This window comes from Eucyclogobius newberryi, unplaced genomic scaffold (genome assembly GCF_026437365.1).
Source record: "Eucyclogobius newberryi isolate DKJ021-1_F unplaced genomic scaffold, fEucNew1.0.hap1 SCAF_19, whole genome shotgun sequence".
Taxonomy (NCBI): domain Eukaryota; kingdom Metazoa; phylum Chordata; class Actinopteri; order Gobiiformes; family Gobiidae; genus Eucyclogobius; species Eucyclogobius newberryi.
This window is the reverse complement of record NW_027315823.1, coordinates 15,646,111-15,659,581: the sequence shown is the minus strand read 5'-3', so window position 1 is coordinate 15,659,581 and position 13,471 is coordinate 15,646,111. Positions and strand designations below refer to the sequence as shown.

The 13,471-nt window shown below is 37.9% G+C and overlaps 1 protein-coding gene across 2 annotated transcripts in view; it reads left to right on the top strand.

Annotated features, from left to right (window-relative positions):
* cntn4 (contactin 4) overlaps nt 1–13,471 on the top strand; it is a 139,431-nt gene that overhangs the window by 72,175 nt on the left and 53,785 nt on the right. For both annotated transcript variants that reach the window (XM_072451880.1, XM_072451879.1), the window contains exons 6-8: nt 3,164–3,266; nt 4,610–4,794; nt 11,341–11,480. In XM_072451880.1, coding sequence (XP_072307981.1) covers nt 3,164–3,266; nt 4,610–4,794; nt 11,341–11,480 — 428 coding nt within the window. The remainder of the gene's footprint in view (nt 1–3,163; nt 3,267–4,609; nt 4,795–11,340; nt 11,481–13,471) is intronic.

Sequence of the window (13,471 nt, the reverse complement as noted above, 5' to 3'; positions counted from 1 at the left end):
TTACATATTCTTGAGTAACTGCACTCTCACTTGTGTAAGGTTTTCAAATGTATACTTTTTATTCTTTGGAAATTTCAGAATGTGTGCCTATACATTAACTTAAATATTATAGATAATAATATATATTAACAGGTTCTCAGTAAAACACATTCACCATATACCGGTAATTTAATTTACTTCTGTAATTTGGGTCACTACTTAAAAAAAAAAAAAATACTCTTGAGTAAATATTTTGCTGTTTAATTCACTTTTTGATGGGAAATAATGAGCTGTGCAACCGTTTCCATACCTGTCGAATAGGTTCTGTAATTTCAATATGCCATTATTATTTACCAGAATCCATGCCACGCTCAGTGAATCTACTGTAGCCCATTGAATTATACCTACAGGGCTTTTAAATTGTGTAACACCAACAATGTAACTTATTACAAAAGGAATTAACCTATAAATTATGTATTCCCTTCATTATTTTATTACTAGTTTGAAATCTGTGAATTAGGACAAGTGGATTTTAGAAGCTGGAGGGAAATCTAAAGGTTAATCATGTTCGCTTTTGCTAATCCTTTTCTGTCTTTTGCATAAGGGGGGTTGGGGGGGGGACTGCTCGTGACCTTATCAGAGCTGTACACACAAAGGTCAGTGTCAGCGGCTGATCTTATGCAGGTCTGAGTGTTAGTCTGCACCACATTATGTCACTGTAATACATTACACAGAATACAAGACGGAGCACCATTTTATTTATGTGTTTATTTATTCTGTGACATTTTGTGGTTCAGCTGTTGCTGTTTGCTTTTAGCAAACACATTTTAATTTTGCGTCTGACTTTTATTTCTTGTTTTTTACTGGGGAAACAAGCTTCATGTACCTAATCATAATCAATTAATCCATTCGCCTGTGAAGTAAGGTGTTGAGCTGCAGTGAGTGCAGTACAAAATCTTGATCCATATCGTGGTGTGCTAAAATGTTGTGAACATGATTATATTTGATTTTAACAATTTTGGTGAAGCACTTTCTGGTGGGACATGGGTGGTAGACAAGACATATAGATAGAGGTAATTCCGTAACCTTTAGGGCCAAAATTCATATAAATTACACAGTAGTGTACAAAAATGTGTCTGTTGCGTGTAAATTGTGCCTGTATTGTGAATGAAACATTGCTTATTGTAAAGGTTGTGAATTTCAACTTTTCAACCTTTTTTTCCCACAAACCGCCATTTGCAAATGCCAGGGTTCATAATGGGACAGGGGGCATCAGCATAGCATCAGCCTTAATTATTAACCCTAACCCTAACATAAATCTAGAGATAGGCAGTATATCAACATTTAGAAAATATGGTGACTATTGTTTTGAAGATATGCAACATTTTGAATGTTGAGTAGAGCATTCATAGTGCTACAAAAGACACCAACTAATATGTGAAAATAAATGTTTAAACACATTTCTGTTGGATTGACATAATATCGGTCGTATCATTACATTTAACAAATTAAACAAAAAAAGAAGAAGAAAAAATCAGCTTCTCATCTCTTATAGTTTCCCCCTCATTGCCTCTGCTCTGTCGCCCTCAGTGTCATGTGATCCAGCAGGTGTTCTCTCCATAAGGCTCTGCTCTGGGACAATTACCCGTCCACTTCTTCCCTGTCTCCTCCAGGCAGATCGCTCTGAGCTCACATCCAGAATGAGACACTTGTGATAAGGATCAGAATTAGCTTTCACACTCGCTCGCGGACCATCCCTATTGCACATGTCTCGCCACGTCAACCGCACCAAATTGGCCTGTTTGCTTCATATCCTCAGCTATTTGCGTGCCACAGCCGTGAATTGCAGCGATGGAGGGGGCTATTGTGACAGAGGGGGGTGAGAAGGGCTTAAAGTGCATTCATTGTCCTTCCAAAGAGAGAACAAGAGTGTAACATCAGCATCTTTTAAGAAAACAGGGACACAAACAAAAGATGTATAAGAGGTTCAGGCAGTTTTATTTGTATTATACAATCGGTGATACACTTGGCTAAAAGTATAGAAAGGTTTATAAAGAAAAAAATATTAAGGAAGTAAGGAAACGACTGTATTTTCCGGACTCGCACCGGAGTATAAATCGCACCGGAGTATAAATCGCACCAGCCAAAAAATTCATAATTTAGAAGAAAAAAAACATATATAAGTCGCACTGAAGTATGAAATGTGGTTGCAAGTGTGAAATTAACAAATAATATCACATGTAAGTCACTCCAGAGTGTAAATATAAGTATCTAAGTATAAGTCACACCCTGGCCAAAACAATGAAAAAATGTGCGACTTATAGTCCTGAAAATACGGTAATAAGAAAATGACTTGACTTCTCATAAAAAAAAAATCTTTAAGTTATATCAGGAGTGCAAATCAATTTTGTCAAGAAAAAAAAAAGAATCTTAACAAATCTGAAATAATGTGTCATCAGTTTATCAGAAAGTCATTCTCAGTCCAAATGCAACGTCTGCAAATGTTGTTAATGATTTCAAACATTTCGCCACATTTAATTTTTCTGTTGGGATTGTTTGGTTGTTTTGAAGCTCCTGTCCGGCTATAAATGAATATCTTTATGTTTATTTGTATGTTGTTTTTATTCATCCATCACCTCACAGTTTTACATGTTTAATGTGCTGGATTGGTGGAGTATTTCCACAGAGAACAGTATTTTGCATGCACAGCAACAATTGTCCGTGCAGCTTTAGTGCTATTGCGCTTGTCAAAGTGATGCTTAGCAGACTGTGGCAGTTCCCAGCGCCTTTTCACAGCTGAGACAATGAATCTCTTCTCAGTGTAAAAGTATATGAAAGCAGTCAGAGTATTTCCCTATTCAGCCAGTGCTTGTCCATTGAAGAGCTGTTACCTTAGTACTTCCAACTTTTCAGCGATTGTCAGAAATCAGTTGAGTCAAACATTTAAATTAATCAATACCCCCCAAAATTGTATTTCATAAGGTCAAGTAACCTCGGGGACTTTGTAACATTAAAATAACCTCTGAATTTTTGCCGCTTTTGAGTTTGAACAAGGACATTTTCAGTCGTTTTAGCTGCAATGCTATGTCACTTTAAGTTGTTAAGGAGTCGTGAGACATGCAACTGTCCTGTAAAGCCTACTTCCTTGCAACAGCTTGAACACTCATTTCTTCTTGTTTTTCAGGAGTTATGGGAGAATACGAGCCCAAAATTGAGGTGCGGTTTCCCGAGGTGGTACATGTTGCCAAAGGATCTACGGTGAAGCTGGAATGTTTCGCCCTGGGAAAGTAAGTGCTCCGCGTCCAACCCAGCATGCTCACTGCAATATAAAAGACCAAATTTGACTAGAGAAACGGCATGTTTTATTAATGCCCTTCACCACTTTGCCTGCCTTAAAACATACTGCTTGTGTTTGGTGACTGGCTGTGCATCCAAGAAATTAGACTTGAGAGCTCGCAGGGGTAGAGGGAAGTTCACTTTAAATGTGTTTTCCTCACAGAGCAGACTGGCATGAATCATACATAAATCATAAATGTCCACAGTAATATTTGGGAATACCTGGTGTGAAATGAGATTAGTTCCTTTATTGCCTTTTCGAGCACAATTTACCAAGTCAGAATTGGTATTGTACTGTGAAACTACTTCCTGTTACACGAAACCCATTTTTTATAGTATCTTTATTCAAAGAAGACATTTTGCACCTACTTAGTAATACACTATAGCCTACGTAAGTCATTGTTTTACACTTTGTTCATTGTAAAATGTGATATATTGATATATACAATAATCACAAATGTTTAGGTATACAAAAACAAGCCCAAATGATGGACAATACAAGAATAATCGACCACACAAGAAGCATTTTTTCTATGCTATGACTGTTAAATAATAAATATTTGCTTAGTGCTTGTTTTAATCACTCATTAATATTGTATTTTTGGACAAGACGTAGTACATAGGTGTGACAGAAAGGTTAATAGTTTTCTACTAATACATTATTTAGGGGATTATAATTTGTAGGGGAGGGCAATATGACCATTAGTAGACCCTTAATAACTATTTTGATGTGATCATAATTTATGTACACGTTATACATTTTTAGAGAATAACTATAGTTGCTACTTCTGAAAGTTCACTGTGTTTAGTTAAATTCTGCTGGCGGTTTTGAGCATATTGTTATCATTATACTATTATTAAAGGCGGTATGGACGAGGATCAGCGATTTGAAAACGCAGGCGGAAGTGCGCATGTGCACTCCCCGTGCGGACCGATACAACACACACGTGCGTTTGTTTATCAGCGCAACGGATCGCATCGCATCATTCGTCTCCCGTAGATTTCTGTCCACTTCTGCGTCAGCTCGAACTGTCTTTCTCCGTCTTCATTTTGCCCCGTACACTGAGGGAACTATATTATGATAGATCCATGCGCTTAGGCACGCGGAAACGTGGGGACGAGCCTGACGCGGCTGCAGGTGAGCGATAGGTGCGTTTTATGATTGATACGTGGCAGGACAAATGATTTATCCACGCCACGAGGAAATATGATAAATGAAAAATCGTCCATACCACCTTTAAATCAAACAAAGTAAAAAAAACAAATGTAATATGCACATATATTTTGTGTTTAGCCCGGTGCCATCCATCACCTGGAGGAGGACAGATGGAGTGCCCTTCCCCAGAAAAGTAGACATGAGGAAGGCCAGTGGCGTCTTGGAAATCCCCTACTTCCAGCAAGAGGACGCAGGCACGTACGAGTGTGTGGCCGAGAACTCCCGCGGCATGAACACCGTCAAGGGGAAGCTCTCCTTCTATGGTAGGTCAGCCTGCACCACATGAATATTTGACTGGCACCGAGTACTTCTGTCAGGGCCGTTCAGACTCAGAGGCATCCAGCCGTGCACGCAGTGGAAAATAACGTAGTTTGTATTTAAATGCTTTTACTTGATTATTCCTTTTTTTCTGTTTTACAAACACCTTAACTGTATTTGAACACACTACTGTTGCTACGCACTATTGTTCTGCCTAATGGCACATTTTCCAATGTTTTTATGTTCATATTTGGCAAAAGATTGGAAAATGCCATTACGTTTTCACATAAGAATTAAAACATATACAGTGTTTACAAAGTGCTTATTAAAATTATCTTTACACATTATTATATAAAAGTTTTTATCTTTCAAACTAAACACAAATGGTTACATTCACGGGACATCAGAACATTCCAGAATGTGTCTGTAATTACAGGGCCAATTCACATGAAACCAAAACTGGCACAAAGCATGAATAAACAAAAGTGAAATATTTATTAGCCTCAAAAAGTAGTGCCATTAACCACTCCAAAGGCGCGATTGTTGTCAATAAAAATACTTAACATATATAACACTGTATAACATCATCAAATCAGTGTTAAAACTTCTAAATACTCTTGTGTTCAGCATTTGCTCTCTGGTTTCTGGTTCTCACAATGAATGCTCTCATAATGATTTCCAGATGGCACTCTCAACGCACCTTTCATACTACACGTGTACATAAACTGCATCTGGTGCCAGAATCTGAAGCAAGTGAAGTGGTTGACTGTATCAAAAATGAATTTGGCTCTAACTAATGACGTTCTAGCTTTGTGTCTTAATTTCTATTTGTAGTACCTAACAGACAAGGAATAACCAATCGCTACTCAATATTATTATCCTTTGGTTACTACAGTCAAAATATGGGGAATTATTCTCTCATAGCCCAGCATTTTATTGTATATATATAAAACTAAACCATGAAATCAACATGCACTGAAATGTTCAAAGAGGTTGTTGATGGAACAACAGAACAGCTCCAATACTAAAACAGTGCAAGTTCACAAGACATATGATACACAATTATACACACATCAGCTGCTCATTATGCCCAAAATATCTTTTAATTATGCAGAGACGACAGAGACGACATTTGAATAACAGCAATCACAAATCACTCAGTCCCTATTCCTTTTCTGTTCTGCATAAACAAACAGCACACTGACATGTAGGAGTTATTGATGAGAAGTGACACTTTGTAAAACAAATAAGCCAAAAAAAAAAATTATATTTTCTTGTCGTCCAGAAATTTTGGAAAATATTTTCACAAGAATTGTCACACACTCAAAACAAGTCTGTTTTAGAGAGATTGCACACTCTAGATGACTTAATTGTCTATTCTGATCTATTTCCATTTTTCCATTGATGTTTTATAACAAAACATCAAACTGCATTCGTGCACATCTGTATCATTCTATGATATAGTGGTCAGTTAGCCACAGGCTTGAGACATTTACTCACGCATTCATGTGTGAGTAAATGTCAGGAACAGGACAATAAAAGTGTACCTTAACCTTACCTACCTTAAGTCTACATCAGAACTAAACAGGGATTAATCAGGACAAACCAGGACAAGAGTAAATGTATCACTGATGCAAACAGTTCGGGTTGTGGGAGGAACGCACAGGCTAAATGTGTGTTCACACTTGTCCTTGGTCCTGGTTTAAACCCAGTTTAGTCCTGATGTAGACTTGGTTTGGTCCTGGTTTAGTCCTCATTTAGATTAGGTGTCAGGTTTAGATTCCAGAGATTAGTCTCCATTGTAATGTCGGTGTAATCCCTCATTTGTCCAGCAGTGTTCCATTGTAGAAAAACATTCAGTTGTAGTCATCTGGACACTTGTTTTTCGAAAAACAAAATGTTTCAACACTCATACAAGAGTCATTCTCAATCTGCAAATCAAGTCTGGGAACTCAGATATTGATCCTACTCTGATTAATACATGGTGTTTTTGGTTTCACTTGAGACAACCCTCTTTGTATACTAACAGCCCTGTCATGGGCTATCTACATCCTATTGTACATTGACGTTCACTCCCTCCTCATTGAGTGCCTGATTACTAATCACCTGATTAGCTAATCACCTGATTAGTTAATCACCTGATTAGCTAATCATGTACTCATGACTCTTGGATGAAAGTCGAAACATTGTGTTTTTCTAAAAACAGAGTCCGGATGAATTTTGTGAATGTACAAGAGTGATGCACTCTTTTAAGTGTTTGAATCACTTTTCAGGTAAAGTGCATACAACTGTTGAAAAATGGTTAGCCATTTTATTTCATGTAAATATATATTCTAAATACATATTCTCTTGCTATGCTATTGCTATTCAGTTATTCACAAAGCCGCTCAAAATGTATGTTCTTATGGAAACTGTAAACGTTCCAAAAAGCTATATTTTGAGCTTTCTGAACCTTGCATTCCACAATTTACTAAAGCTGTGGAAAAGTTGGCTGATCGCGGCTGACAACGCTGGACAGATGGCATGGTGATATTTGCTTTAAGAGTGCTCTAAGCTGAAATGTTCTTATTGCTTGTGTAGATTTAGTTTTGCTCTTACGCCACCAATCCTCTTCTAATCTACCCTCGAGTCACACTTGCTACTCCAATAAATCATTTGGGGCATTTAACAATGTTTCCATTATTTACCTGCTCTTTGCCACACGGTTGTGCCTGACTTTCCTGTTCCAGCTCTAACACATGCCATTGTCCATTTATTTGTTCTTTGAACGGCTCCTCCGCTGCCATTTTGATGTGTTTTATCATCCCACCACTGTCTACTGCCCGGTGATAAAAATCAGTAATCTTATTTTGAAACCCCCCTTTTGAAATTAAGCCTTTGAGACATTTGTCAGCAGTATAAGCCAAAGGGGTGATCGATAAGGTTATCTGGTGTACATCCAGGCTGCCTACAGTGGAATGAAAGCTGGCCTTTGTGCCGGACAGGAGGGATGAAGATTGTACTCACGGCTGCCACAATGGACACTGCTGAAGGATTCAATGCCTTTCCATATGTCACCCGGCTGAGACGCTGGAAAGGGTGACATATAGGCTCGACAATTCAACGTTTGCCGACTTTCAGGGAGTCAAGTATTCCACATGGCTGTTATGAATACTTCATGCATGTATGTTAGGCAATCAGTTAGAAGCCTCTTACTGTAGATTAAGGGCAGCAATTGACAGTTCAACTCCTTCTACTACTCTTTTTTTTTTACACTGTAACTTCACTAGTGTTAGGTTGATTGTGTGATTCATGTTGCTGTAATGGTGTGGGAGGTTGTCGGCATTAAAATCTGCCACAGTTCTTTTGTTAAGTGTTTGCTTTTGAGTTGTACTTCTCTTCTGTTCATTTTAATAAAATCCTGTTTCATTTGCAAGTTACATATTTTTTAGTGAAGTAAAAATAAAGATAACAGAGCATATAGGATTTGTTCAAAACCAATCGGAACACATGAGGCACAGTTTTCATTCTGCATAAAAAGCAGCATGTCCCAGCCATGGCAGTGGTTGTTGCTTGGCTTTATTTTATTACAAGCTGTTCAATTTCTAACTGTTGCTCCTGCGTCATACAAAGGTGCATTTGCTTGGTTACGGTCTACAGATTGGTTCTGACCATACATGCACCCTCTGAATTATGTCTCATTGTCGGGAAAATGACCATCTTTGCTTGCTTGGCTCACTGGATGCATGGCTTGATTGTAGACCTGCATGGTTCCCTGGCGCAGAGATGAGCTGCCTGCTTTCATTTACCAGTATTGACTGAGAGTCGATACACTTCCACTGGGTGAGTGAGAGCCTCCTGACATTGAGAAGAAGAGAGCAGCATTAAGGCCCAAGAAGGTGCAGTGTGTGGGGTGTTAGGCTCATGCTGTGGTAGGGTGAGGCTGATGGTAGCAATGACACCATTAAGAACATAATTCTTCATGTGGGACTGTTAGGAATTCTACTTATTTGCCGTTTCCTGCAATAATAACAATAACCATATTTCTGTCAGTGGAGGTCTTTGTCTAATCAAAATACTTTATAATTGTTCAGTATGTGCAAAAATACAAGATCACACACTTTGTCAAAGACATTTGCGTCTGGAATCATATACTGTCTCCTCAATTTCAGATGGGCGTGATTGACAGGGGCATTAATCAATCAGATAAGCGTGTGGTCCTGTTCACAAACGGGACTAAATGCAGTAAATCCAAAGTTATAGATTTTTTCCTGAATGACATAAGACAAGAAGTCTTCCACATTTGAGAGACTCATTCTTCAAATTTGCAGCTGTGGTTGGATCAAGGTTAAGGTTTTATGCCCTTTATGGTCTATATCAACAGAATGTTTGCGGGACATTAAATATATTTGAAAATTACATATTTTTGTGATTAGTGGTTAAGTGATTGAGGGACAAAATAACACAAGTGAACATTGTTCCAAAAAATAACAAAGCAAGAAAGAGAGAATCGGTAGATAAAATGTATATACTTGGCAGTGCAGTATAGGGAAAACATGTTTGTTTATTTTATCTCAGTTACCTGGACTTAAAGGACACATTTGTTTAGCTTTTAACCGTGTCATATCATTGTCCCCTCATTAAAAACATACCTGGAGTAGCATTTAGCTTCAATCGCGCTAGTTTGATTAAAACCGGTTTGAAAATCCACTCCCCTCCGACTGTCAAAGAACACTATTCTGTAATTCCTCGATAACTGCCGTTTTCGCAATCTGTGGTGTGGCTTTGAGAATCTTGCAGTTTTTGAAGTCCATTAATCATCATCAGACTTGTTTCGTGAATTTCTCTCGTCTAATCACAATCAGTACAACTGTGTGCTGAGACCTGGAAGGGAGAAGCCGGCTGTAAATACATGAAAAATGAAAAACATTTATCGCAGTAGATGGAGCTAAAACTCCTTTACATGAAAACAATGATGAACCAGAAAGAAGGTCAGAGGAAGTTTCCTTTGCTAACATGTTGCCATATCATGCAGCAGTCCAATGACTTTGCAACGTAATTATTATAAATGTACACACACACACACACACACACACTGTATCTGATGCATTAGGACATTTATGTACATACATTTGCACTTATCAGTTTTCCCTGCACTTAAATCATAGGTGAAATCTAGTACAGCAGGAGGCAATTAGAGGAGAGTTTGCCCTGTCAGTGAGGAGCCTTCACTGAGGCGGGTCCTTGAGAATGGCATTCGGTGCAATGCAATGAATGGAAAAGTGTGCTCAGCCATTACTCCTGCCACTCGCTGACCTACACCGACCTGCCCCTCCAGCTACCACACATAAACGTTAACCATCCTTGAGTTAGCTGTGACATACAGCATAAATCGGCTCTCCTCCAGTTTAATTATACCATAATTTACCTAGATTGCATTGAATGTGTTGGATTTATGCCAGCGTAATCAAAGCAATGTAATATGATGTGCATTTTATCACTTTGCTTTAGCGCACCAGGGATGTAAAACTTAACATATTTAAATGAATAAATTTCACCAATTGACAATTGACACCACTAAAAATACATCATTGGGAGTTCTAATGAACTATAAATGCTGTCATAAAAATGTACAATTGGATGCTAAAATTGTAGTTTTATCTTAGGCATACAGTACTTTTGTGTGATTACCTAGAAATGTTTTATGGAACAAATCCAACCCCTCAAATGTCATTGCCTGTGCAATCGCAAATTATTTGGTGGCCTCCCCAAATGCTGTTAATTAGATGACAGCCTGACCAGGGTGAAAATTACATATTACCTTGTATATGTCTGTGTTTCCAGGCTGAAAATGGAAGCAGACCAGGTTCAAATGTGAACATAAAAATGATTGTTGTTCCAGAAAAGTAGCAATTTCCATAAGCCGGCTGGCTCACTATGTTGTTTCTCTCCATAAAAGAGTTTCATCTTCATCTGTCACTTTGATAGTTATGCAGGAGCTTAGTCTGATTTCAGGTGTTTATGGTAAACTGGATATTGGTTAATTACCCTGCTTCTTCTGAGACACTTTTTTCATGACGAATTGTTCTCTCTAGTGCTATTGTTAGGATTGTTATGCAGTTGCATGTTGTTTTCTGATAGTTTTGCATTGCCTTTTACACAAATATTAAATCCATTTTTATGTAATTTATCTTCTGCATCCTTTCAATTGAAATCATCCCATAACGTATTCATAACTTGGTTTCTTGACTTATTTAGATTCATATTTTATTTTTCACACTCTGTCAATTGTCTTCTTCATAGCACCGTATAATTTATCTTGGCAGTAATATTAATAATCAGACAGATGTACAATTAGCAGATATTGAATCAAACTGTTTCTCAGCTCCATTGTGAAACATATATGTTGAACTGAAAGCATCTGCTGTATTACAACATAGACAATTATATTTACAACCCGACGCCGTTGCTTTGGTTTCTGATCGGCCTGTACTTGTATGTACTGTATAAATGCTCTGTGGTCATAGAGATATTTACCCCTCTCATTCTCACTTTAACTGTATATTTTGTAGCTCCTCCTCATTTGACGGAGAAACCCCAGGATGTCCAGAAGCTCATAGATGACTCTCTGGTGTGGGAGTGTAAAGCCACAGGGAAACCCAAGCCGTCCTACCGATGGATGAAGAACGGAGAGAACCTGGAGTCGACCGAGGTGAGCAAGTCCAATGATAAAACGTTTTTGTCATAGTTTATTAATGAAAAGTAAACAAAACCAAATAAATGTAAAAAATAAGGAGGAAAGCATTGACTTTTGTCCACCTAATACAATTTTATTTTTTGATTTATCAAGAAAAAAGACAATACAAATATATTGGTGAAATCTATTTTCAGAAATCCACTTTAAAATCTGAACTCATATGAACCTACTTTATAATGGATGGCTCTCCAATTGAAGTCGTTTTGCACAAATGTGGGATTGAAGAATGTATTTCCAAAGCTTCTCTGTGCTTTAAGCTGACAAATGTTACCAGTTTTCTTTTCAGCACATTGCATCTCATGCTGTAATATATGAGGATACTGAATAAGCATTTGTTGTTGTAATTAGACAGTGACTACTTTGTTTTGCTAACAAGTCTATGTATTATGGATGTTTCATGTTCTGTAAGAGGGAACATACTCTGAAACAGCTTGGCAATCTTGCATAAAATCTCTCTTTGCCAAATGGTTTTATTAATCTTAAGCCACCGCTGCTCAAAGCTGACTTCCAATCTGAACTTTACTAAAATACAATTTAGTATGCGTTAAATAGCATTATATAGAGTGTATAAACAAGGCTGTAGAAGACTGATTAGACATCCAGACACAGCTTGCGCCTAATAAATAAACAGGAATTATTTTAATTTATGTCATTCTGCAAAAAAGGAGTCATAGAGCCACTAGAGGAGATTGATCAGTATTTCACTGTTTGTATGGCGTTATGTTTCCTGCGGTATTACCTCATACCTCATATTACCATGCATTTTTCCTTTGCCCATCTCACTAATACATCCCTCCTTGAGCTATAGTAGTTGCTTTGTACAGTAGTACAAAGTAACCTGGAACTGAAAAATAAATGTATTTGAACTATTAGAGAAAATCTGTTTATTGTCCATATGTTGACTTGTTTTCTGAATGCTGTGTAATCTGTGAGCCCCACATCTTCAGTGAAGGCGATGACAACTTAGTCATGCCCCAGAAAATGCTGTTGATAAGCGGAATAAGAACAAGGATGTCATTCAGCTTTTTGTTTGCCCTGCTTTACTGACTAGAACCCTCAGACACTCATCATCACTCACTCAATGCATTGCCGCTAAACAATTCCATCTTTGTTCAACAGGTATGCTAGTGCTATTTCTTTCTGTATGCTTCTGTATTCCCTGTTACTCTTCAGCGGTGGACAGTCTTTCCTCCAGCTGGTCCATTATTTTACCCATTAATGTCTCCATCGGTGTTTAAGACTCATTGGTGTCCTTTTTGAGCAGTCCCGGATTCTTGTCGTAACTTTCGGTGTTCTGCTAGGATCGGCGATCCATTTGGTTGTATCCTCATTTTTGCATTTTTGAACTCATTGTTGTCATCAAGAAGCTTTAGGGTTGTCAATGTAGTTTTGTTGGTCTAAAACTGAGTTACTTAAAATCAGGCATAACATGCTACCTGGGCATCTAACTCAGAAGTCTCTAACACAAGTCTCCACCACTTGATAATCCTCCTGTTTTTTTATGTATTTGCAAACTTGAGGTTGAATTTCATGCGCTTTTTGTGTCTAACAATTACCTGAGATCATAAGTGCTTGATCAAAAAGGTAATGCGAGCTTAGTGTTTGTGTGGCAGTCCAGGCATGATGAAAGGTTACAGTGACGGGGCTTGATTTTAGCACAGCTCATTTCCTCCACACAGAACCAATAATAAATTGTAGTGCTCAGAATGCATGGGTGGTCGGATTAATCAGCAAAGGTGTTACATTGTTTGAAATGCCACCATTAACCACACAGGCCTAATGAGTGGAAGAGCGAAAGGTCAGTGATGTAAGGAGCAGTGGGAAGAGGACACGGCATTTGTGTGTTATTTATTACACTTAATCAATTGAGACCTTTCACTCCTCACTTTAAATAATGTACAAAGCATTAGGAAGGTTAAGGTGGCACTTAGTTTTGACTCATAAAA